Source organism: Panthera pardus, unplaced genomic scaffold (genome assembly GCF_024362965.1).
Source record: "Panthera pardus isolate Hobbes unplaced genomic scaffold, ASM2436296v1 HiC_scaffold_22, whole genome shotgun sequence".
Taxonomy (NCBI): domain Eukaryota; kingdom Metazoa; phylum Chordata; class Mammalia; order Carnivora; family Felidae; genus Panthera; species Panthera pardus.
Genome location: NW_026526788.1, coordinates 70,442,364 through 70,466,606, shown reverse-complemented (window position 1 = coordinate 70,466,606; position 24,243 = coordinate 70,442,364). Strand labels below are relative to the sequence as shown.

Sequence of the window (24,243 nt, the reverse complement as noted above, 5' to 3'; positions counted from 1 at the left end):
GCCCTCCCGGCTGGGCTGCGAGCACCTTGAGGGTAGGGTCTCTGGTCACACTTCCAATGGCCTCCCAGGTACCGTTTTATTTTTTTTTATTTTTTATTTTTTTTAATTTTTTTTTAACGTTTATTTATTTTTGAGACCGAGAGAGACAGAGCATGAATGGGGGAGGGTCAGAGAGAGAGGGAGACACAGACTCTGAAACAGGCTCCAGGCTCTGAGCTGTCAGCACAGAGCCCGACGCGGGGCTCGAACTCATGGACCGCGAGATCATGACCTGAGTCGAAGTCGGACGCTCAACCAACTGAGCCACCCAGGCGCCCCCCAGGTACCGTTTTAAACAATCCCTCGTGTTATTTCATGAGCGAGGAGCCATCCATGCTCACACCCCTGCCGGAGGAACGAAAACGTAGAGAGACACAGATCCGGCCCGGGGCTAGTGAAAAAGAGAGCGGGGCCACTGTACTTCGTGCCCACGACCCTCACTAAGCCTCAGCGGCACTGCCAGCCTCCTCAGCAGCCAGCACGGACCTTGAGCAGAATGCTGCCGGCGAGAGCAGGGGAGCCGCGGAAGGCAAGCACGGCCGCCTGCACGGGCGGCTCACCCCCAACCACAGCCACCACCTGCGCATCCTTGGTGGGCGCGGGTCAGTCCTTCCCGGGCCTGCTCTTGCCAAGCGCGGGGAAGGCCGGCTCTCCACACCAGGGTCACACTGGGGGGACAATCGGCATCTTAACCTGAGATGACGTTCCCCCACGGCGGAAGGGGTCGGGGCCGCGGGTGATTCCAAACAGATGCTGCATCATCCGCATTCAGAGGCCACGTGAGAAGACCCAACGCCTTGCAAAACTGGAGAAGGGAAACTGAATCAAGTCACTTTCCGGGCCCTTTGGACCCTAGCTTGTCTCGAGCAGAAAAGGCTATAAACATTTGGGTTTCCTCTTGAAAGCCCAAGCCCTGTACATAATCACTGGCTCTCCAAACCTGCATTCCCAGTCACTATCAACTAACCCCAATTCCGGCCAAGACTGCAAATAGGCCATGTGATTCATATTGAAGCGATGAGACTGCTCTTTTACCCACTACTTGAATTCCTGCACCGCTGATCCCTTAACAGGCTTCGTGCTTTGGAGACCATCAAAGGGCTCGGCCCCACCAGCCCAGTGGCACCTGCTCCCGATGACCAGAGCCCAATGGACTTTCCTTCAACAGGAGGTTCTGAGGATGAGCATCTTCAGTAGGAAGAGATTTGGGTCTTGGGTGGGCATGTGTGGGAGAGGGACCCTGGAAAATGGGGCAGAAGAGAAGCTTGAGATTCTGAGGAACGACCCTTTCGAAATCTCCCTTGAGGTCAGCGTGTGATCAAGGTGGCACCTCCAGCTAGTGGGGAAAAGCTGGTCTAGTAAGTGACACTGAGATCACTGAACAGCCACCTACAAATGAGAAAAGGATCGATCACAAATGGATTCAAGATTTACACGTGAAAAAAATGTAACCGTGGAAGTTCTAGAAGAAAACTGGAAAGAATTTCTTCATAACTTCCAAGTGGAAAACAACCTTACTTTGCCTTGAAACCCAGAAGCCATAAAGGAAAAGGGTGATAAATCTGGCCACATAAAGAAAACTTCTACAGGGCAAAACATACCACAATGCAATAAAAAAAAAATGCAGACAAACGGAAAAGTTGTTTGCAACTCAAGTCAGAGGCACGAGGTTAGTTTTCCCAATATGTAGGGAACTGATCTAGGAACTGATGCATAAAAGACCAACAATACAATAGAAAAACTGGCAAAGGGTATGAACAGATATCACACAGGAAACACAAAGGGCTCTTTGAGAAAAGATGCTTCACTGTACCACACTGAAATGTAGCAGAAATCTAAATACAATGTTTGCAAGGGAAACTACAAAGTTCTCAAACACCGCCGGTAAGAATATAGATGCTACAGCACCTATGGAGACCAATTTCTCAATATTTAGTGAAAATACAGTTGCATAGGGCTCCTGGGAATATATCCTACAGACATACTTCCATATATGTGAAATGATGTATTTACAAGCTCACAGTATACATACATATATAACAATATACATATATGTATATAACAGTATATGTGTGTATATATATATATATATATATATATAACAGTATACATATATATATGTATTTTTTTAACATTTATTTTTTTTTTTTTGAAAGACAGAGAGACAGCACGAGCAAGGGAGGAGCAGACAGAGAGGGAGACATAGAATCCACAGCAGGCTCCAGGCTCTGAGGTGACAGCACAGACGCGGGGCTCGAACCCACGAACCATGAAATCACGACCCGAGCCGAAGTCGGACGCTCGACCGACTGAGCCACCCAGGTGGCCCGGTATGTTTGTAATATCAAATGTCCATCAATAGGGGATTGGTTAATTAAACCTCAGTATATCCTCACAATGGAACATTAATAAGCCATAAAATATAATATATACCTGTATTAACGCTTATATTACCTATCTACCTAGATACAAAAAGACTTCCAAGACAATATGAAGAAAAAAGGCAAGGGATAGAACAGCGTATACCACATGCATGGTAGGCTTCATACCGCTTGTGTTTGCGTGAGGGGATTCTGGAAGGGTGCTCGAGAAAACAGGTAGGGAAACCGGGCAGATGGAAAACATGTGAGCAGGAGGGACACTAAGCATTGAATGTGTTCTCCTTGAACGCTGCGAAAGGGTTACTTAAAAAACAACAATTCCCTTGAGACCAACAGCTGAGCGTATTTGCTTGAATTAAACAGGAAGGACATAACTTCAAAACAAAACAAGATGGAAACAGCTTGAGTCAGTGGTTAAGGCATTTAATTTAATTGGCGGTTTGGGAGCAAAGGAGTTGCCTTTTATCTTCGGTTTACTGGGTGCTCCGAAGCAAGCCTGCCCACATTTCTCACCGCACTGTAATCACCCTGCTGCAATCACTGTATCAGAGCCAGGAAGTGAACTTCTCAGCTTCTAATTGTCGGGAGAAAGACTTCAGACACTTTCAATCCACCTCACCCCACAGAGCGCGCACAGAAAGCAACTTAATTTATAGCAACTTGAAAACTTAAGTTGCAGGGGCGCCTGGGTGGCTCAGTCGGTTAAGGGTCCGACTTCGGCTCAGGTCACGATCTCACGGTCCGTGAGTTCGAGCCCCGCGTCGGGCTCTGTGCTGACAGCTCAGAGCCTGGAGCCTGCTTCAGATTCTGTGTCTCCCTCTCTGACCCTCCCCTGCTCATGCTCTGTCTCTCTCCATCTCAAAAATAAACAAACATTAAAAAAAAAAGAAAGAAAACTTAAGTTGCAGAAAAGTAGAATAAGGTGCAAATCAAATCCCCCGAGCGCGGAGATACAAGGAGTCACAGAAATGCAGCAGCCAAAGCACAAAACCTGAAGCACAAACCAGACAGAGACGGAGCCACCTGAAATGGCCCTTCATGCCAATCCCCAGTGGCACCATTCCAACAAGTCTGAGCGGCTTGAGGTCCTGGTGCCCCCTTGCTTGCTGAAACAGACCCCCCCCAACCCCTTAGCTAAGCAAGTCTTGCCATGAGAAAGTTTGGACACTCTACATCAGTGCCAACGTCACCAACGGTTCGATGTTTACGGTTCTCCCTCCACGAATAACTAATGAAACGTCATGGGGAATCCCTTCCTTCGAAAAGCAGGGCCCTGTGTGGAGAGCGGAGACTCAGCAGCCCGTGGTCCTGGCCCTCAGAGGACCCGCGATGGGTTGACCCGGTGGTTGCAACTTCTGGACTGCTCGTGCCCGGATGGAATGGTGTCTGTCACGGTGTCTTCAGACGGCCCTGCAAGGCTGCCTGTGGTCCAGGACAACGTGCTCCCCCTCTCAAAAGTACCTGCCATTCTGGAGAAAATCTGGCTTTCATTAAAAGCCACTTTTGCTCTTAAATCCTAGCGGTTTTTCTAGGATTAACCCAGGAATGTCATCTTGGAAAACCACTTCCTTCTGTAACCTGTTTGCAAGTAGTCTCTAGTTCAAGTTAAGTATCGCTTTTTAGACCAAAATGCCGTTGTTAAATTTTGATTTTTGAGTAGGTTCCCATGGTTCAAAATCCATCATGCATTAAAAAAAAAATATGTATCGGTGAGTCTCCCCGTGGAGGCACCCCATCGGTTCAGGTCCCACCCTCCCCCTCAACGGCAAACCACTGCCCTCAGCCTCTTTACAAATCTCTCCAAGCACAAACCTACTCTATTTACCTCCCTTTATTTTTCATAAAAAGTAACACGCTACACATACCATTCGCACCTTACTTTTTACTCTCGTCTGTTTCGGTGCCCTTCCGTCTAAGACACCTTCCCCATTCACTTTCTGCAGCTGCCCAGTGTGTCCTTTAGGAATGCGCCATATTGGATTTACCCGTCCCCTGTGAATGGGTATGTGGATTACCTGAAACCTTTTACGAATGTAAACAACACTGCAGGGAATCACTGTGTGTGTGCATTACTTCGCATTTGTGGGAGTATCTGTGGAATAAATCTCATGGAGTAGAATTCCTGGGTCAAAGGGTCCGGGCCGTTGTCATTCCGACAGATGCTGTCAGATGCCCTTCCGAGAGGCTGCACCGGGTTACGCTCCCACCATCAGTGCGCGCACCCGTTTCTACGGATCTGCCAATGGGGCATGTCACCGAACCGCATTTTTGCTAAGCCAGTAAGTGAAAATGGTATTTCAGCGGGACATTTGCCGTTACCGTGAGTGAGGCGGGGCACCTTTTCCTATGCCTAAGGGCTGTCTGTGTTGGTTGCCCGTTTCTCTGTCGGGTTGTCCCAAGATGCCCCTTTTAGCAGCAAGAGCCATGGCCAGTGCACCCTGCTGCTATTTCAGAGCTGCTCTCCGGAGCCAGGGAGGACCAGGAATGAAGAAACTGGCTGGATTCACTCAGGCAGGAGTAGTTCCTCGCAAGTGAACAGAGAGGGTACTGCACTTCCTATTGAGACGCTCGTCTTCTGAGGCAGAGCTTTTGTCTGCCAGCACGCTGTCCCTTTCCCACTGTTCTACAGACACCTCTCTTGCGAGTGGGAAGCCAACAAGGCGAATCGGCACGTGACTCACAGGGGGCCAGAGAATCTCTCCCCTCTGACTACTGGATTGGTCAAGGGATTGTTACGTGATCCACGCCTGCCCGATGGGAGCCATGCCGCCAGGTGTCCAGGGAAAGAAAACCACCTTCTTTTTACTGGGTTCCCCATCTTGAAGGACAAGGTAGGGTGAGTCCGCCATATAAGGAAAGCTTGCTTGGGAAGGAAGCCAACCAAGGAACACAAAATTCTACCATGCCTAGAACCAGAAGACCACCCCCCACCCCCCGCCTTGGTCTTCCTGTTCCACTAGCGGGTACATGTGCCCTTCTGCTTAGAACTGGATCTCAGTCACTTGCCACCAAAGATGTCGAAATACAGAGATGACGAGACCTGCACTCACCCTCTCGGGACCGATGTCCAGAGCGTCGCAGACCGTGACGGCAAAGTGTTTGGACCTTTCAAAGCTCCCCTTCCCGACACTGTAGGAGCCGTCTATCAGAAACAGGACGTCCACAGCAGCTGAGCACCGTATCACTAGGGGGGAGAGGGGGACATGATGTGCGACAACTGGCTTCCCCCGCCATCTGGTCCCAAGAGGGTCTCCCTCCTGAACCAGAGCAGAGGCAGAAACAACCTTGGGGTGGATCGGGCTGCTCCTCTCAGCACCTGGGCAGAAACGACGCAGGAGAAGGTCCCGGCCAGAGGCAGCCCTCCTCTGGAGCAAGAAGTCTGCTCTCCCCGGCCAGGCCTCGCCCACCAGCACGAAGCCCACAGTCTTCGTAATAACTGGAAATGTCTAATTCAACAACACTAACTGAGCCATAGGAGGGGAGGGCCCGCTGGGCCAGCGAGGGATACTGAAGAGCCTTGGCCCCAGCCCTCGGGGGCCACAACCTAGTTCAGACCCTGGCACATGAGGTCACATTACCCCAGAGTTCAAGTGAGAACGGCACTGACTGTGTCTTTCCTGTACACCATCCATCCACTGCCTTCAACACTTCACATGTGCTAACTTATTTAATTCTTATAACCACCCTAAGATAGACTGCTATTTTTTTTACTTAACAGTTTAACTGAGGCACTATTCACAAACCATTCAATTCACCCACTGAAAGTTTACAATCCAGTGGCTTCTAGTATATTCACAGATACGCCCCATCGTTGCCACAGTCGAATTTAGCACCTTTTCCATCACCTCAGAAAAGAAACCCCGTAGCCTCTAGCTCTCAGCTCCCTAGCTCCACACCCCACCCCTAAACAGATGCGCGGTTTTTACTCCCAGTGGAGAGATGAGGAGAGAAAGGCACGGGACGATTCAGTAACTTCCCGAAGGCCAAAGTGCCAGCAAGTGAGGGGGCTGGGAAGCAAACGCAGGCTGTCTAGCTTGCAGAGGCCGCATCCCTCCACCTCAGCTCGAGGATGCAGGACAGTGGAGGTCAGAGAAGCACCGGCGAGAAGGCGCCACCCAGAAGGCGGCGACTGCGGGGGACTTCACCAGAGAGGGAGGGAAGGGGCATTCAGGGCCTCTGGGAGTGGGCTGTGGGGCGTGAGCACGTGGAGCGAATGCTGGCAAGGGCGGAAGAGGAAGGAACATGGCGGGAGGTGAGGTTGCTGGGGGATGGTGGTCACGCGGGACTTCCAGGCAAGACCAAGGAATTCAGCAACAAGGATTAACCAAGGGTGTTCACCCCCGCGGAGACCTGCTCAGGCCTGTTTGGGGAAAATGGCCCTGGCTACAGCGTGAAAGGAAGACGGGAATGGGACAGGAACGTTCTAGAATAACATAGTTTCCCTTGGGTCCATCACGCAGAGGATGAAACGGGGGGCCTGGAGGGTCGAATGACACAAAGGCTTACTTTTGCTGGCGGCTGAAATCTTCCCAATGGTCCTCCCTGCTTACGTGGACTTCCTGAAGAGGATGAGATGGGCGTACTAGGAAAGAAGACACCAGAAAGAGCCATTACAGGGAGCAGTCTTAGAGTCCACATATGTGACCAGAAATGAGAGGTAATAAGAGAGAAAACTGGAAGGTGGAGGAATTCAATGGTGTTGTATCTCAAAAAATTACCAGAGGGACAACATAAAGAAACCCCTCCAAATACTCCAATCAGGAACCTTTGTATTTAAATTTGGGTATCCCGAAGACAAAAATTAAAAATGTACATAGAGGGGGATACAGAGAGCCTGTGAATCTCATGAGCTTTGCCTTTGGTTAGGTATAATAACTGGGTGCCCCTCTGGGGCACAACACCTTGCCATAAAAATTAACCCTTCATAGAAGAAATACAATTCGTGGACAAGCACAAGGGAAAATGTTTAAACCGGTGACGAAATGTTTTAACCCAAATAATGAGATACCCGTTTAAACGGTGAAATTTAAATGATCAGCCTCCAAATTTAAATGTAACTGGGGAAAGACCCAATCAGGAAAAACTCTTCCAGGGGTGGCCCTGGAAACTGGTCCAACCCTTTTAGCAAACAATTCGGCCAAATGGAATGAAGAGTCGTCAATCTGCTTACAGCCTTTGCCCCTATGGTATCGCACCTGGGAAGGGATCCAAAGGAAAACCACTTGTAGACAAGGGAAAAGGTAGATCAAGTCTCTCCTTTCACGGTTGTGATGGAGAGGAAGGCTGGAGAGAACAGATATCCATAGGGACAGGGCTGGGAGTAAACTCTGATAAATTTGTTCAATGCAATTCACATGAAAAAGAGCCAAGAAGTTTTGGGGTAGGAAGTTCACGAATACATCTTTCGTTCTTTTATACGATATCTAGTAAAATTGGAATGATGACATATAAGCAATCAATAGCAATTTAAAACAAACTTTGGGGCACCTGGGTGGCTCAGTCGGTTAAATAAATGTCCAACTCTTGATTTCGGCTCAGGTCATGACCTCACGGTATGGGAGTTCGAGCCCCATGTTGGGCTGTGCGCTGACAGCATGGAGCCTGCTTGGGATTTTCTCTCTCTCTAACGTAGTTCCTAGCTCTCCCCACCTAACCTTCCAGCGGACGGTCTCTGCTCACCTGACACGCCCGTCCCTCAATCTCTACTCACAAGGAGGCTGGTTCTGGGCCAGAATGCTAGACTAGCAGTTCCTCCACAGTCAAGAGCCGTCACGCAAGTACCTCTGATGAGGTCTAGGACACCCCGCCACGGCGGTTTTGCCACCAGGAGCGAAAACAAGACAAACTACAAAGACAGTCTTGTTGACAGAGCTCTCGCCAAAATCTTGCCAACTCACTGCCCCCTTCCTCATAACGCAGTGTTGCTCCCATCAGCCCAGCTCCCCTGGAAGCCCACCCCCCCTCCCCGAGGGCGGGAACTTTCCATCCGTCTTCCACAAAGCCTAGCCCGCTCTCTGCACACGGTGGGTTCGCACTAAGGTTTCCCGAGTAAGTCTATGAATTACTGCCAAGGGCCCGGGAGCCAAGGAACCTCCAAGGCCCTACAAAAAACCGAAAAATACTGTTCCTTTGTAAAAGTCTCACCAGCAAATTCTCCCACGTGGAGACAGGCCAGCAGCCTCCCCCTGAGGGGAAGGAGGAAGAGCCCTGCCACCAGAGACTAGTCACTACAGATGTCACTCAGCCGATGTGTCTTTCTGTACCGTGTGCTCAGCTGTCACGGCAGGTGCCAGGCATCAAGTGAGCCCTCCCTCGTGCCTCGGGTGGCCTCCCCATTGCTCCCCAGGGAAGTCACCTCGGGGCTCTGTGCAGAGTCCTCCCCCTGGAACAGGGAGCCGACGAATGTGTGACTGTGGCTTCCCCGTTCGGACCAAAGCGGCCCGGCCTCTGCCGGCCACCCGCCCGGGCTCCAGAACTTTAATCTCCAGCCAAGGAGCGGGCAGGGATTGAGAATCACTGGTCCCGTCAAACCCTTTCACCTTTCAGATAAGACAGCCGAGGTTTACAGAGATGATTCCTGTGCGTTCCGCTCCCCCAGAGGAGCCCAGAGCGGTGTGGCCGGCCCAGGAGTCAAGAGACGGCGTTTGTCCCTGGGCAACGGCTGTGTGACCCCGGGCAAGTCACGAGGTTCATGGGGCCTCCCCCACCTCGTCTGTACAACCCGGGGAAGGTCAGATCGAGTTCTCTGTCAACTGCACAGGGCCACAGGAAGCGCAGCTCTGCAATGAGTAGAGCCAAAGCTGGACCCTGAGCCTCCACGGACCTCATTCCCGCCCTGAACCCTAATGCATCTCATTGCTGCCCAGTCCCTCGACCTTGAAGCCACTAGTTACACCTTAAACCCACGTGGCTTGGAGGAAGGGGGGCTGGGGGGAGCCGAGCAACCACCCGCCTTCTTCCAGCCTCTCTTACCTCCCCAGACTCCGGGCCAACAGGTGGCTCGTGCCAGCAATCAACACACACCCCAAAACACAGGCATGGGGGGACTGCCAGACAGAATCTCAGAGGCCACGAGGGGATCCCGAGCTAGACTCGGATGGCTGGACACCCTGCCCATTTGTCCTTACTTGAAGGACAAGTAAGACGTTCTGACAATAAAAATAAAGTTGATTTGCTCCGTTATTCACTCCTGAATCCACTTCTGGGGCACCTGTATGTGCCAAGCCCGGTGCTGGGGCATCCAGATGACACAGTGGTAAATAACAACACGCAGAACCTCTCTCTGATGGAGCAGATCTCTGGTACAGCAGGTGGGCTCTAAGGTTTTAAAAATTCACCCGGAAGTAAACTCGTCTCGGTGTTACATGCTTCAGAGCAGACGTACCCACGGCTACAGGTTTCCAGGGGGAACAGACCAGATCTGGGGGCCCCGAGGAGATTGTGCCAGGTGCTGAAAGACGAGTAGGAGTTTGCCAAGGTGGCAGTGCTCGGTGAGGGGGTGATCTAGCCAGAGGGGCCACCATCACTGAGCAACGCGTAGGCAGGGAGGGAGCAAGGGTGCTGGGCAGGATTGGAAGGGCTGTGGCGAGGAGGGTCCAAGAGGGGACTGGAAGTGGCATGCGGTCAGATCAAGCAGGGTCTCTGAAGAGCAACGGGGTATCATTGAGAAATTTTAGGCAGACTGGGGCACCTGGGTGGCTCAGTCGCTTGAGCATCCGACTTTGATCTCGCGGTTCATGAGTTCAAGCCCCACGTCAGGCTCTGTGCTGGCAGCTCAGAGCCTGGAGCCTGCTTCAGATTCTGTGTCTCCCTCTCTCTCTCTCTGCCCCTCCCCTGCTCATGCTCTGTCTCTCTCTCACTCAAAAATAAATAAATTTTTAAAAAGTTGTTTGTTTGTTTGTTTAATTTTGGGCAGAGAGAAGGCGGGGAGGAGTGGAGAGGGGTCCAGGCAGTCAGATTTGCATCGGCTGGAGCAGAACCAGGGGGACCCGGGGTGACCGCACAGAGGCTGGGCTGCTTTGGTTAGAACAGCGGTCCAAGCACAAGTTGATAGGGCTCATGCTAGGCAGGTGGCCGTGGAGTGGACAGATTCAGTTGCCTTCGAGAGACCTCCTGAAGTTAAAATTGACAGGATACGAGGCAAATCAAACCCCTCCACACCTCACCCCTGACCAAAAAGCTTACCTCCAGAAAGCAGGAAAATGAAGATGGCCTCCAGCAACGGGAAGGAAGGCATGTTGATGTAACTATGGGGCAGGGTAAGAAAAAGGTATCAGCAATTAGCTCTGTGCACCCCCCAAGTCATCCTGAAACAAGACGACAGCTGCTCAGTCTTTTCCAGGTACAACTATGACCTTGAGGCTCTTCCTCGCCACGGTGACTGTATTCGTCAAAAAAAAGACCCAAATTCCCTCAAAAGTCACGCAAGACTACTCCAATGACTTTGCTTTCAAAGGACAGGCTAGCATCTTCCCCAGACGCCTGCCCCCAACCCCCCCCCCCCCCACCCCCAGCTCCTTCACAGACTCCGGGAAGGCATGCTGTCCCCACGGATAAGAGTCCCGGGTCCCAGCTTGGCCTGGCCCCTGTCCCGCCACGTGACCTTGAGTAAAGTCCCCTCCATCTCATTGCCCCCATTTCTTATGACGAGTTAGAATCAGAGACTCAAGATAGGATTTCCAACGTCCTAATGTTCTGAAGCCTTCTAGCAAGATCACAACGTCTACACTTCCTACTCCATAAAAAGTAACATGGCTGAAGAAGTCACAAAAGGATTTTTCAAAAAATGCCTAATAATGCTTAGAGTACAGGTAACACTCGGTTCCATGGGGCTTGACAACGATCTTTAAGGGAGGAAAGGGTGGAAAGTGAGAGCTTTTAATAAGAACGATAGACTATAACTTTGCTGCTTTAAAAGCACATACATGAGGTAGACTTCTGATTTTAGCTGTGGGGCCCAAGAAATGGATCCTTATCCTTTTCAACCACAAAGATATGATGTAAAATCTACACAGTCTTACTTTTTGGCCACTGTACTGAAAGGGATCATACAGAATGAAATGTAGACTTCCCTCCACCCCCAGTATAATTTAGCGGGCAAAAATCTAAGAATATCTGAACAATAAGCTCCAGAAATTCTGTTTTCTTGCCTTTTGGGATCCAATACAACCAAGGTCTCACCCTACGGTTTCTCCACATCAAACCTGCCTATTTAAAAAGAAGACATGAAAGAGTGGGGCCACACGTAGGCCTTCCCGAAGTTTCCTCCTGTTAAACAAACAATGCCGGACTCTCACTCAGGAGACCATTCCAAAGAGAAAATCCCACGCAGAGATACACGAAGGGAAGCACGGCAGGGTCCCCCCGGGTTCTAGAGAAGAGAGCGGAGGGAGAGGTGGCCAGTCACTGTGTGTGGTACGCAGGGGTGTAGCCGAGGGTAGAGAAACTCATTTCCACCTGGTGCACCCAACTCAGAACGTCCCTGTGACCTCTTGGGCAAACACGCTCTCCTGCGTCTAAGAACGTGGATAACAAGGCAGGAGCGCCAAGTTTTTGTGTATGTATCTTGGGTCCTCGGACATCCACATCTCCACTGGCAGATGTCAGTTCTCCAAAACGCACGGCGGAAGCTTCCCGGTTATGTTTAGCTGCTCACCAAAATGCCCGTAACTTAACGCACGCGACAATGAATTCTCCTGTCAGACGCACTCCACTGTCTCTACTGGGGCATTACAAACACATCCCCTTGGGACACTTAGTCGGTTAAGCACCTGACTCTTGGTTTTGGCTCAGGTGACGATCTCGTGGCTCGTGAGTTCGAGCCCCGCACTGGGCTCTGTGCTGACAGCTCAGGGCCTGGAGCCTGCTTCGGATTCTGTGTCTCCCTCACTCTCCGCCCCTCCCCTGCCCACACTCTCTCCAAAATAAACATTAAAAAAAAGAAAAAGACACATCTCCCAGCTGCGGCAACAAAACAACTTGACTTGACTGTCAGAGGAGTTTGAGCGGGCCGAGAGCAAGGGCTGCCTTGAAAACTGAAGCTCCCCAAGAAAGATAATTTTTCATATTTAAGTTTAAATATAACCCAACTCATGTTCCTATAGCTGCTACTGCCGGACCTTACTTGGAACTGTAGGGAATTTGAACAAACAGCGGGGACTGCTTCAGGGGACAGCACTTACGGCTCAGGTCTGCGTTCCTACTCTTGGAGAGCAGACTCCAGGGAACAAGAGGGACACAACTTGGGAAAGGGGAAACTCACAGTGAATGAGCCGGACACACCTAAGAGATGAAGGAAGGGGTCACAGAAGCTCAGAAGTGGGGGGGGGGGGGGGTCCCAGACAGTCGCACAGTTCAGGTCTCTGGCCCCTAATCCAGTTAGATGCTTGCGTCTAACCAGGCTGCTTCCGAAGTGGAGGTGAGTCAGGGCCCTCGAGCCACCGCTCAAGCTGAGATGGCATAGAGGCGGGTGACTAGGACAGGTAGGGGCTACACCTGCCCCCTGGTGGCACACAGCCCGCACCGTGAGTCCAGGAGCCCCACTTCTCATCCGATGCCATGGTCCCTCATCTACAAAACAAGGAGGCTGGACCAGATGCTGCTAAGGTGTCTTTTGGTTTTAAATCTCTCTGTCACAGACCCGTGATGGTCAGACCTTACTCTACTGAATATTCAGCTCCCTGGATTTCAAACACGTCTGGAACAAAGGGAATCAAATGTCCCAACCAGCCGAGAGTCTTTGTGCCTCAGATGACCATGAGGCTCACGTCTGCACCTAATCCAAGTGGCCAGCGGAGAGCGAATCTTACAAGAGCGAGAGGGTCAGAACCTTCCCGGACACACGGGGGAGGGGGAGACGGACAGAGAGGGTGCAGGCCAGCGCGGCCAAGGCCATCCCCGCTGGCTTCCAGCCTGGCACCTGCCAACAAGACAGGCCTTCCTTTCCTCTCACTCCCGACGACAGACGAAGGGCAGGTTCTCGCCTGCCGCCTGGGAGCCAGGCCGGGCCACGCGGACCAGGGCCAGGGCAGAGCTGCCCCTGGGATGCAAACCAGTCAGGCTCAGGCTGATTTTCCGGGCTCCTGGCTTCCGACCCTGGGCACGTGCAGGACTCTGAGAATCAGGCCTGTTGATGTCTTTCCTAAACCAGGATTCCAGCGGCCTCCCCAGGCTGCCGCGAGGACCTGGGGGAAGGAAGTACATACAGAAGGTTCCCGCGCGCACAGAAAGGCACTCAGGTCTGCCAGGAGACAGACCCAAGCAACTTCCTCCCGCTCTCTTCCTTCCGTGCCCCTGCATGCCCCGGTGAATGCTTTTCAGAGTCTCCCAAGCTTCTGCTCATTCGGGCAAAATTTACGTTGGCGATCTGCAAATCAAGGCAAGAAGTCAAATGCCTCCTGAGAGGCGTCCGGACCAGAAGGTGCTGGCTCTGGGACCCCAGCGGCACCTCCCTCCCCTGCACCTGCGGCACAGCCCGCACTCAAACTGCCCGCTGGTGTGATCGTCTCACCTGCCCGGTGGCAAAGGCCGCAGGGACTCCGGCTTCGTCTCTGCCGGAGCCCCAGCCGCCTGCACTTGTCTGGCACACAGTAGGCGAGATGCGTGCCTGCTGGGTCAGTAAGCACCGCTACGCCTACTTCCGGAAGGATCTTTGCGCTCACTACACTCGCTGCATTCCTTCTTATGCCAAGATAAACGAAATAAACGCTGCTTGGGTGCGGTATTCACAGCACCCTGCTGTCTCCCACCTGTCATCTCAAACGTTCAGTTTCCCGCCCCCCTCCCCCCATCACAACTGCTTGCAGTGCTAATTCAAATTCTAAGTACAGCCCAACACCTGAAATCTTTTTAAGAAAGGACGAATTGCATAGTAAAAATCCAGCAGCTGCTTTCCATCCAGTGAGCATTTGCTGGGTGCCTGGCACCGGGGGCCATCCTTCTATATCTTCTCTCCCCCTAAGCCTTGCAGCCAGTCACTGAGAGTATTGTCCCCATTTTACAGATGAGAAAACTGAGGCACAGGCAAGTTGTTTTTGCCGCAGGTTACACAGCTAATAAGGGGATCAGACTCCCTTCTGGCCTCCCAGTGATATGCTCAACCCATCCCCTTCCTGATCCTGGGGGAGTAAGGTAGGGGAAGAGAGGCATAATTAAAAATCTGCCAGCTGAATCCTGCCCTTTGGCAGTTTTCCACAAGCTACCACCTGCCAGCAACTCCCACCTTCAGCACACGTGAGAAGATTTCCAGAACTCTCTGCATTCTTGTGCAAAGCAGTCAGGAGTGGTTTGCATCCCAGGGGCAGAAACAGATCATCGTGTGCAGGTACCCAGGTATGCCTCGTCAAGCCTTTTCCGTTGCAAAACGCCCCACTCGTCATTTGTTCTTTTTCTGTTCCATTACCCACGCTAATCCCACGTCATTCCTGGCTCCTGGGGCTCTCACACATCCACTCTTCACCACCACCACCACCTCCCCCCGCCCCCATCTTCCCATCTGACTGCTGTGTTCAAATCCTGGTTCCACGCACCACTGGCACCGCTAAGGACAGTGGGTAAGCGGTTTGTCGCAGGGCTCCGCAAAACTCAGCACAAACCAGGGATTACACTTTCCATGCCGCAGGAAGAAATGAAGGCCCAAACAAGGCTACTTTGGGAAAAGAAGGACCAGGCTGGCAATGGCTGAGGGCAGTTTTGCAGGACAATGCCTGCCTCCTCCTCTAGGATGGGAAATGAAATGAGTTCGGGGTGAAAAAGGAAACCACTTCTGCCTCCTCACAAAACGCACTTCCCACCCCAAATATTAGGTTAGCCCTTGGCAGCATCCTCTCCATCAGTGGGATGGAAATCTGAGCCCTTTACAAGAACGGGCAACACCTGAACAGGAAGACTTTAAAACCGGAGGTAAAAGTGTCGAGCCAGAAAGCCCTTGCTGTCTTTCACCGTAGCAGTCGCCTTCCTTGTCCTTTTGATACAACATTTTGTCAGGCTCAGGGGGTCCAGAGAAGTGGGCCACATGCTTCTAGTTTGACACAGCAGAGAGACCATTTTAAAAGCTGCTGGGGGAAAGTCATCCTCCCTCTCAAAGAATCGCAGATCGTTAGAACCCGACAGTCTGAGAAGCTGAAGTCAGCACCAAGGGATGAACAATGTGCTGTACAGATTCCCTGATCAGATGGGCATGGATCTCAAGGCTTCCCACTCTCGCCGCACCTGCGAAGAGACACTTACAGCCAAGAGAGATGTTTGTTTTGATGGTTATTTGAAAATCCTTCATTTAATCTGTACAGGACCCAAGTTCATTGGACTCTGGGAAGCAGAGGCATAAGAGAATGCACATGGGACCAGAAGCCCAGAGACAGAATTCCACGCTAGTTCTGCTTCTAATCACCTGGGTGACGTTCCCTGTCTCAGGGTCATTCATTCGTCCAATTGGGGTGAATCTTAGTTTCACGAACTCAGGCAAGCGTTGTAAAGATCCAGGGTAATCGTGTGTGATCGTCCCTAAATGTACAACGTTAAAGGTTGTCATTACATTTAATAGGTTAATTTCATAGAACACCCATAATGCCATAGGGTAGACATGATCATTTCCATTTTTCTACATGAGAAAGTGGTCTTGTAGAAGCTGGGACCCAAAGTCAAAGAGCTCCAACAAGTGTGGAGTCAAGCCCAGGTCTTCTGATGAGGACAGGTGGGCCATGACAAGAAGAGTGCAGTAACACAGAACGAGCACAGTCAGACGCCGGGAAGCCTGAGCCTTGAGCCTTTCAGTAACTTCCTTCAGTTCAGTCTTTCAATTTCCTTCCCTCACAAATGGGGGTGACATCACCCAGCCTATTTACCTAAAAAGGTTGATGCCGGGATCACATGAGATCACAATGCAAAAGTGCCCTGGGTGAAGGCAACGTCTCTTAAACGGAGAGCAGGGAGATCCGTTGAAGAGAAGGGACTCAGGACCAGGAAAGGAAATGAGGGATCCAGGACAGGAATCATATTGAGGGCAGGCCAGCAGGCAATTCTGTGGGTGGGAGAGGAAGCGGTCCGGAGCTGTTTACATGATGAAAGGGTAAACTTAAGGAAGGGACTCCAAGCGCATTCCACTGGTCCAGGGAGCTGGCTGGCCTGGGGTGATGCTGAAACCATTAGCCTTGTGGATAATGGCAGGGTTTTATTTGCAAACAAACAAACAAACAAACAAAACAACAACAAAAAAACCCTTGTGGGATGAGATTAAAAGTTGATAATTTTGCTGCATTGCTTCTGATGAAAACTAAAAAAAACTGATCTGTGAAGGGCAAAAGTACAAAATCTGCGGACCACTGTTCTAAAACACCTCACAATGATGCTGACCCCTCCAATGTTATAATTACACGAAATTTCATTTATTCAAGCATCTGCCCTGTGCCCAGCACCCTGTCAGGTGTTGGGGATACAATGAAAAGACTCTGTAAAGGTACACACAAGATGGGACAAAAGGCTTTGTAATCTCACCAGTTTATCCCTGATGTCAGCACTTGCCAATTAATGACTGGCCCATTTATGCAGCTCATCAAAAGCCTAGCAGTCTGGGTTCCTGGGGGGCTCTCCCATTCGCTCTTGGGTCGTCTTTCACCTCTCTAGGTCTCGGTTTCCTTATCTGTAAGAACCTGGACATCTGAGCAAACTGAGGGGAAGGAAACAGCTATTGCAAGCTCCGGAGGGTAAACCAAAAACTAAAGGTAAGGGGAAATATGTCACTGATGGTTTTCAGTCAATCAGACAGATGTGATAAAGGAAAGGAGCCCCCCTCTCTTCCCCAGGATTTGTCGGGGGACCTAGTCTGGAAAATTCTTACACCATCAAGAGACATTTGGGGTCGAATTTCTACAAACAGCAAGGGCTGCACCCTCGGTGAAGAGCAGCCCGCAGAGCCTTACACCCCCATCAGCAGCAAGAAGGGAATGGCTGCAGGTTGCTGAAAGCCAGCAGCATTTACAAATTAACTCCCCAGGCCTTTGCCAATTGCAGTGGTACCTCTAGGACGGACGGAGAAAAGAGAAGAGAAGAGAAGAAAGAAAAATCTTTTCTGACTCTTTTCTCAACAAATGCACATTTCTTAATATAATGTCACAATGGAAGCCAAACAGATGTTGAATTTTTACACCTGAAGTTATAAAACATTGAAAGGTTCTGGGGTTTTTGTGTGTTAAAGAACCTCATAATTTGCCAATTGTACAGGTTCTGATTATTCAGTTCCAAGACACCAGACACACAGCAGGTGCTCCCACCCAACGGCCGCTCTTGGCTGGAGAGCCATAGATTCCAGGGGGGGCCAGGTGCCCTCCCCCCTTCTTTGCCAGGGTGCCCACCCTGCTCCTAAACCGACGCCACCTGGCAAGTTTCAAAGGTGCATTTCCGAGACCCTCCATTTACTCTCCCAGCAGGTGGCCAAGGGCTCAGCCCCAGGAAAGAGAAATGCAGGAAAGGGGGGCGGAGGGGGGGGGCGGCCGGGGAGAAATCCCAGTATGAGAAGTCACAAGGACAAATCCCCTAGCCTTCCCATCGCCCAGGGGCCAGTCTCTGGGCCACGGGCCCTGCTAGGGCTCTGCCAGCAGAGGCTTCGCCGGGGCACTCTCGCTGCTGGGAAAACTGCACAGGAGTCACCTTAACACCGCGTAGGCCCTGAAAAAGAGGGGCGCGGGGAGGGGGGCTTGGGCACGTCCCCCAAACATTTACTCAAAAGGCGAGTCCCCTTCCGCAGTCTCCAGATTAACAGACTGTGCCTGTGCCAACCAACAGGTCGAGTTTAATACACGGTTCCCTTCTCCACCCACTGCCACCTAGCCCCTGTCCCCTTACCTGTGCTCCGCGCCCCCTTGGCTCTGCGACCCCGTGCCGGAGTCCCAAAAGAGAGGCCACTCCCGGGCCCGCCACGCTCCCCGTCCCGATGCGCTGGCTGGGTCTCCCCGGGCCGGGCCGTCTGCAGGGAGCCCGGGGGAAGCGTGCGCCAGGTGCGCTCGTCCAGGTGCGCCAGGTGACTCCGGCTTCCCCGAGAAGCGCGCGGGCCTCGCGGCCGAGTTCAGGTGCGGCTCAGACAAAGCCGAACAAAGCCCGCAACGCCGCTCGGCCGCCGCGTCCACGCGGGACCGCACGGGATCCGTGCCGCTGGGAGGGACGGCTGGGGGCCGAGCGTCCCCACCCCCGGAGCGCGGACAAGGAACCGGCTCCCCTCCCGAGGCCGCTGGCGGGGGCCCGGGGCGCGGAGACAGCTCGGGCTCTGACTCACCGGGACGAGGGCGGCGGGAGCGCACGGCGGGACGCGCGCGCCGAGGCTGCCGAGAGGGCCCGCGGGCTCGGCTCGGGCCAGGGGGCGCTGCAGGCCCGCGGGAGGGCGCCCTGGGTGGGAGCCACGTGGGGCACCTGTAGTTCTCGCCGACGGGAGGCGGCGAGCGCGGCGCGGGCCCAGGGAGGTGCATCGGGCGCTTCTGGGACCTGGGCCCGCATGGCTTCTCGCGTTTTTTAACACGGCGTGGGCCAAGAGCGGCAAGTCAACAGAAGTACTTACTTCTGCGCGGGTCTCCCAGCCTCTGATCGGTGTAGCAGGGCTGTGCCATCCGCTGCCGACTCCGCAGGGTTTAGTGCTCAGACCCGTGCGAAGATGTTGACTTTGGCATCGTTTCTATTTGGCATGGCAGTTGCCATTTACCTGTCTGCAGTTACTGCGGCTGGGAGGTAATAAGCGGGCCTTTTTGGCCAGCGTCCTCGATTAAGTCTAGAAGGTGCCTGATTTTTAAAACTCGGATGCCAGAAAGCAAAATGGCATAATGCCTACACACAGTAAGCACTCAATAGATGTTGACTATTACTGTATCATCTATAGTTTTCATAAGGCATCAATAAAGTGTCATAGCACAACGTGTGCTCGTTGCAAAATAAGAAAATGCCAGTAAGGACCTTGCAGAAAAACACCTGTCCCACCATCCAGAGATAATCACTGTTAACGTTATGGTGTTACGTTCTTTCAGCATCCTTCCACTTACATAAAAATTTACATTCTTTTTAGTTCGGTCCCTACATACTGTGACATACCCAGCTTTTCTATTTCTCTTCTTGAACATGTTTTTAGCCACTACTTAATATTCCAATGTAGTTAACCTGCTGTTGTAAACATTAACTGTTAATCATGAAATTAGATATTTGTGCTTTTGCCCAATCACTTCCTTGGAGTAAACTGCAAGAAGGCAAATTTCTAGACTCTTGGGTATAGGCAGGTTAAGGCTTTTGATGTGTATTGTCAAACTGACCTCCAGGAAGATCAACCTGTTTCCTCTTTTCCATGCCCCTCTTCCCATTATTCTTGTAAATGTCAGTCTGATAGACTAATACCTTTTTTTTAACGCTTTTCCTTTTTAACAAATTTTTTAAAGCATTGCCCTTTGGTTCTCAGTTGGTTTCCAACCCTCTCAAAATCTGTAGCTTCTAGTGAAAGGGACCCATGGCCAGTAAATGTTGCAAACTTCACAGAAGTGGGGAAAAGAAGGACCCATTTTTCACTTAACTCCTTCCAATAACATTTATTGAGCACCTGTTTTTGGTTGCCTGTTTTACATTAAAACGGAGCCACACCAGAGCAGGATAAGCCATGCAGGAGCACCTATGCAGGGGAAACTGGCCGCAGGTCTAAATGCTTGGCGGAAGGAGGGTTGGGGAGGGGAATTGTCTCAAAAACATGTAATGCAAGCCAAATAGGTCATTTTAAACGTTCCAGTTACCACATTTAAAAAGTGGAAAGAAACAGGTGAGCTTAGTATTAGCCCAGTAGATCCCAAATATCTTGTGTAATCAATGTAAAATAGAGATATTTTATGCTGTCTTCAAAATTGTGTCTTACACATTTATAGCACATCTCAATTTGGTCTGGCCACATTTTAAGTGTCCAGTAGCCACCTGTGGTGAGTGGCCTGTGTCTCTCCAGACAGAACAGAGGTTTGAGAAGGGCAGACCACGTCCTGGCAAAAGTGGAAATTTAACAGCTGACGGCCCTCTCCCCGACTTGGTGAGATTCGTTGCTAAGCTGGCATCTACCAGCACACCTTTGGCTAATCAGTTTACGTTGTGAGAAGTCAAATTTCAATTCTGGATGTTCCTGACAGTTTGGCGGCTTTAACTGCGGGGGGGGGGGGGGGGGGGTCGGTGGGGGGAGTTCACATGTTCATTCCACGATCAAGAAGTAAAAGGCTACAACTATAAATACTGGTGGAGATACAAGTTCTTTCAAACTCCTTCACATCAAAGTATAAGTCAGTCTGTCCCAGATGCCTATCAGATCTATCAGATGTGCATGGCGGCGGGGGGAGGGAGGCAAATGCAAGTGGCCCAGGCTACGGAGAGTGGTGAGTGGGAGACTAGCAGGGCTGGAGTTTTACACAAAAAGCTGGGCAACTCCTCCTTTATGAAGATCTGTGGAAAATTTCAAGTCACTTTGAAGGACCATCATCCCTAAGAGTCTGTGAGCCCCTTGCTTCCAAGGACTTGCCTTGCTCATCGTTGCAGCCCCAATGCTTGCTAACTCTACACAGTAAGTGCCCCTTGAAAATGTGAATTGCCCCTACAGCAGGTCTCGGTGGTGAACACACAAGGCATGGAGGCGACTGTGCATTTCACGCAGAGACAACAGGGGACCAGTGACACAGAGTGGGAGACACCCAGTGTGGAATGACCACTGCTTTGGAAATGAGGGAACTCTGGGATTCCCCATTCAGCTCCCCTACCTACTGGACTTGTGACAGAGAAAAGATGCTTCATTTTTGACTGCTCAGTTTTCTGGCCTATGAAATGAAAGGTTCAGGAGTACAACCGTTCTCAGATCTGGGGAAGCCCCCAGTTTTTTGCACCTGCTCCCATTATTTGGACCCCCAAATGATGAAAGCAAGGTGAAACACGTATGAAAAGCCCCAAAGGAAAATAGGTTACAGAGCCGCCAACATGGACTTCCCAAAACCCTCTCGAGAAGTGCAAGATCAGGAAACAGTGCATATTCAATGGCCAAGAAATCATCCCAGAAGAAATAAAGGGCCTGATTCTGCAGTGCTCCACAGGCAACAAAACCATGGCGCGGAGGGCAAGAAGAGAGAACAAAGTAGTGTTGGCAGGACATGAGGAACAGAAATACTGCATCTCAAAGCTGGAGACCCTTGGGCTTGGGGTAGACACCAATGGCTCTAAGGTTTAAAACATACAACCCAACTCCATTAAGACAGTGAGAATTACACACAAGGTTACTGGATTTGTTTCTGGGAAACGTGATGCTTTCTGGCTCAATCAAGGAAACACATTATGTCTCCAAAGGCAAGGGGCTGGGTAACGTCAGTCATGCGACCCACACCCAAGACTGCGTAAGCACTCTCCTCCTTCAAACTGCCAGGGCTTCCAAATTTTGTGTCTCCCGTTTCACACACGAATGCCTTATGTGTTCACTGAATGCATTTCGAGAGGAATCTGGGCACACCCTTGGGGATGGGCTTCTTAGAATTAGCCCCACGGTCTGTCTCACTTCCTGGAAGGCTTCCTATCACTACAAGGTTTCAAAAATGACATCACCTCAGAGTCTCAAGGTAAAAAGGGAAGCACAGGAAAATGGCCAAGGCTGGGCAGCTAAAGCCTTCAATGAAACCAATTCTGGGTTATCTGAAAGCTATTGCCAAGGTTAGAGAAGCTTCCCAGGGAAGATGGACTGCAGTGTCTAAGCAGGAACTTGACCAACGAACATTCAGGGCTGCAGAAAAATGTGTCCGTTCTCTGGGTGAGCCTCTACCGCTCCCAGCCTGTGCAGGTGGGCAGTAGTCTTACTTGTAACTGAACTTCACTTTAATCCAGCAAGCAAAATCAACGACTACAACTCTTAACTGTCTGTGTGGAACCACAGGCTGCCCTCCAATTCCTTTTATCTGGAAAAACAAAGCAAAAACCATCCTTGAGAATCCTGTGTGCTTAATGAGTACACACTGCTTGGGCACATGGCCAGCTACAGGTCCACCGGCAGCTGGTGAATAGCCCAGGCGTTCCTCTCTGGCCACCCCCCAAAGGGCTCAATTTACCAAGTCCGGGCAGTAGTTGTGTCAGTGGTGAGCCCACTGGTTACACTAAGGGTCTACTGCTCCGGGCTAGCAGCCTCCCAGCATTAAGCCTCACATTTACTTAATTCCTCTCCTGGAATCTGGCTATTTGGGGCCCTACAGATAAGGATCCTCACCTATTGGTTTTCTGGAGCATTTACTATCTAGTAAGAGAGCTCAAGTTCAGAAAAGTAATCACCTTCACTCAGTTTTGAGACTTTTAGATTTCTAGTTGCCCCAACAAAAGAATTCTACCAAAAGAAAAGGCGTATCAAATATACCTCCACAGACACACTTTCCTCACAATATTTACATGTCCTCTGCCAAGGAATAATTTGTTTGGTTACATGGTTTCAGCAATTTTGTGCTTATCTAACTGAAGTACATATTTTGAGGGAAACTGAACACCAGATGTGATAGACCGCACATGGTGCTGATGAATAAACAACACAGCATTTATTTCAATCTCAGGAATGTAAATGGAGGTCAGTATATACTTGAATGTGAATTAATAATGTTAAAGTAGGTCCATTAAAGATAGAGCTATTGCTATTGCTAGCTATTGCTAGACCCAGCAATTGCACTAGGAATTTATCCAAAGGATACAAGAATGCTGATTCAAAGGGGCAAATTCACTCCAATGTTTACACAGCACTATCAGCGATAGCCAAATTATGGCAAGAGCCCAAATGTCCATAGACTGATGAATGGATAAAGAAGATGTGGTATATAGATTACACACACACACACACACACAGGAATATTGCTCGCTGATCAAAAAGAATGCAATCCTGCCATTTGCAACAACGTGGATGGAACTAGAGTGTATAATGCTAAGCAAAATAAGTCAGAGAAAGATAAATATCTGATTTCACTCATGTGGAATTTAAGAAACAGATGACACAGGGAAAGGGAAGGAAAAATAAGAAAAACAAAGGGAGGCAAGGCATAAGAGACTCAAGTACAGAGAACTGAGGGGTGCTGGAGGGGTGCTCGGTGGGGGGATGGGCATAAAGGAGGGCACTTGTTGGGACGTGCACTGGGTGTTGTATGTAAATGATGAACCACTAAATTCTCCTGAAACCATTACTATGCTACATGTTAACTAGCTTGGATATAAATAAAATTTTTAAAAAATAAAGTAGGTCCAGTATAGTATCATGTAAAATGAATCCAGATCTCCAGTTGTGAAACTACGTCCACAGACTGTCTTGTTCCCCAAAAGAGACTAATAGCTGAATCCTCATATTAAACTCCATTTACTCTTTGTATTCAAATTTCCAGCACCATGTAAAACCACAGAATCTGAAACTTTCAGACCTTTTTAATGTTCTGACTTGCTTCTCTACTTTTCCACAATGAAAAGGTCAACTTTGTGATTCCATAATTTCTATGTGTATTCTCACTGTGGCTAGAATTGACTGAGAAGGAACTAAGCATCCAAGGCTCCAAACATGTACAAATCAGAAAAAGAACTTAGCAAAATAGTGACCATAAGAGCACAAGGCTGAAAAGTGAAAGGATTTTGAGCAAAGCAGCATATATTTTTATCTAATAAAAGCACAAGGGCTCAGTTGTTTAAGCATCTGACTTCAGCCCAGGTCATGATCTTGTCGTTTGTGAGTTCGAGCCCCACACTGGGCTCTGCACTCACAAAGCAGAGCCTGCTTGGGGTTCTCTCTCCCCTTCTCCCTCTCAGAATAAACTTTAAAAAAAAGGCACATCAATAT

The 24,243-nt window shown here is 50.4% G+C and overlaps 1 protein-coding gene across 1 annotated transcript in view; it reads right to left on the bottom strand.

The window, feature by feature from the left end:
• VWA2 (von Willebrand factor A domain containing 2) overlaps nt 1-18,730 on the bottom strand; it is a 45,070-nt gene extending 26,340 nt beyond the window's left edge. The window contains 5 exon segments of the mRNA XM_019459503.2: nt 5,471-5,604; nt 6,927-6,957; nt 6,959-7,002; nt 10,605-10,666; nt 18,258-18,730. Coding sequence (XP_019315048.1) covers nt 5,471-5,604; nt 6,927-6,957; nt 6,959-7,002; nt 10,605-10,656 — 261 coding nt within the window. The 5' untranslated portion in view covers nt 10,657-10,666; nt 18,258-18,730.
• Nucleotides 18,731-24,243: the final 5,513 nt, after the last annotated feature.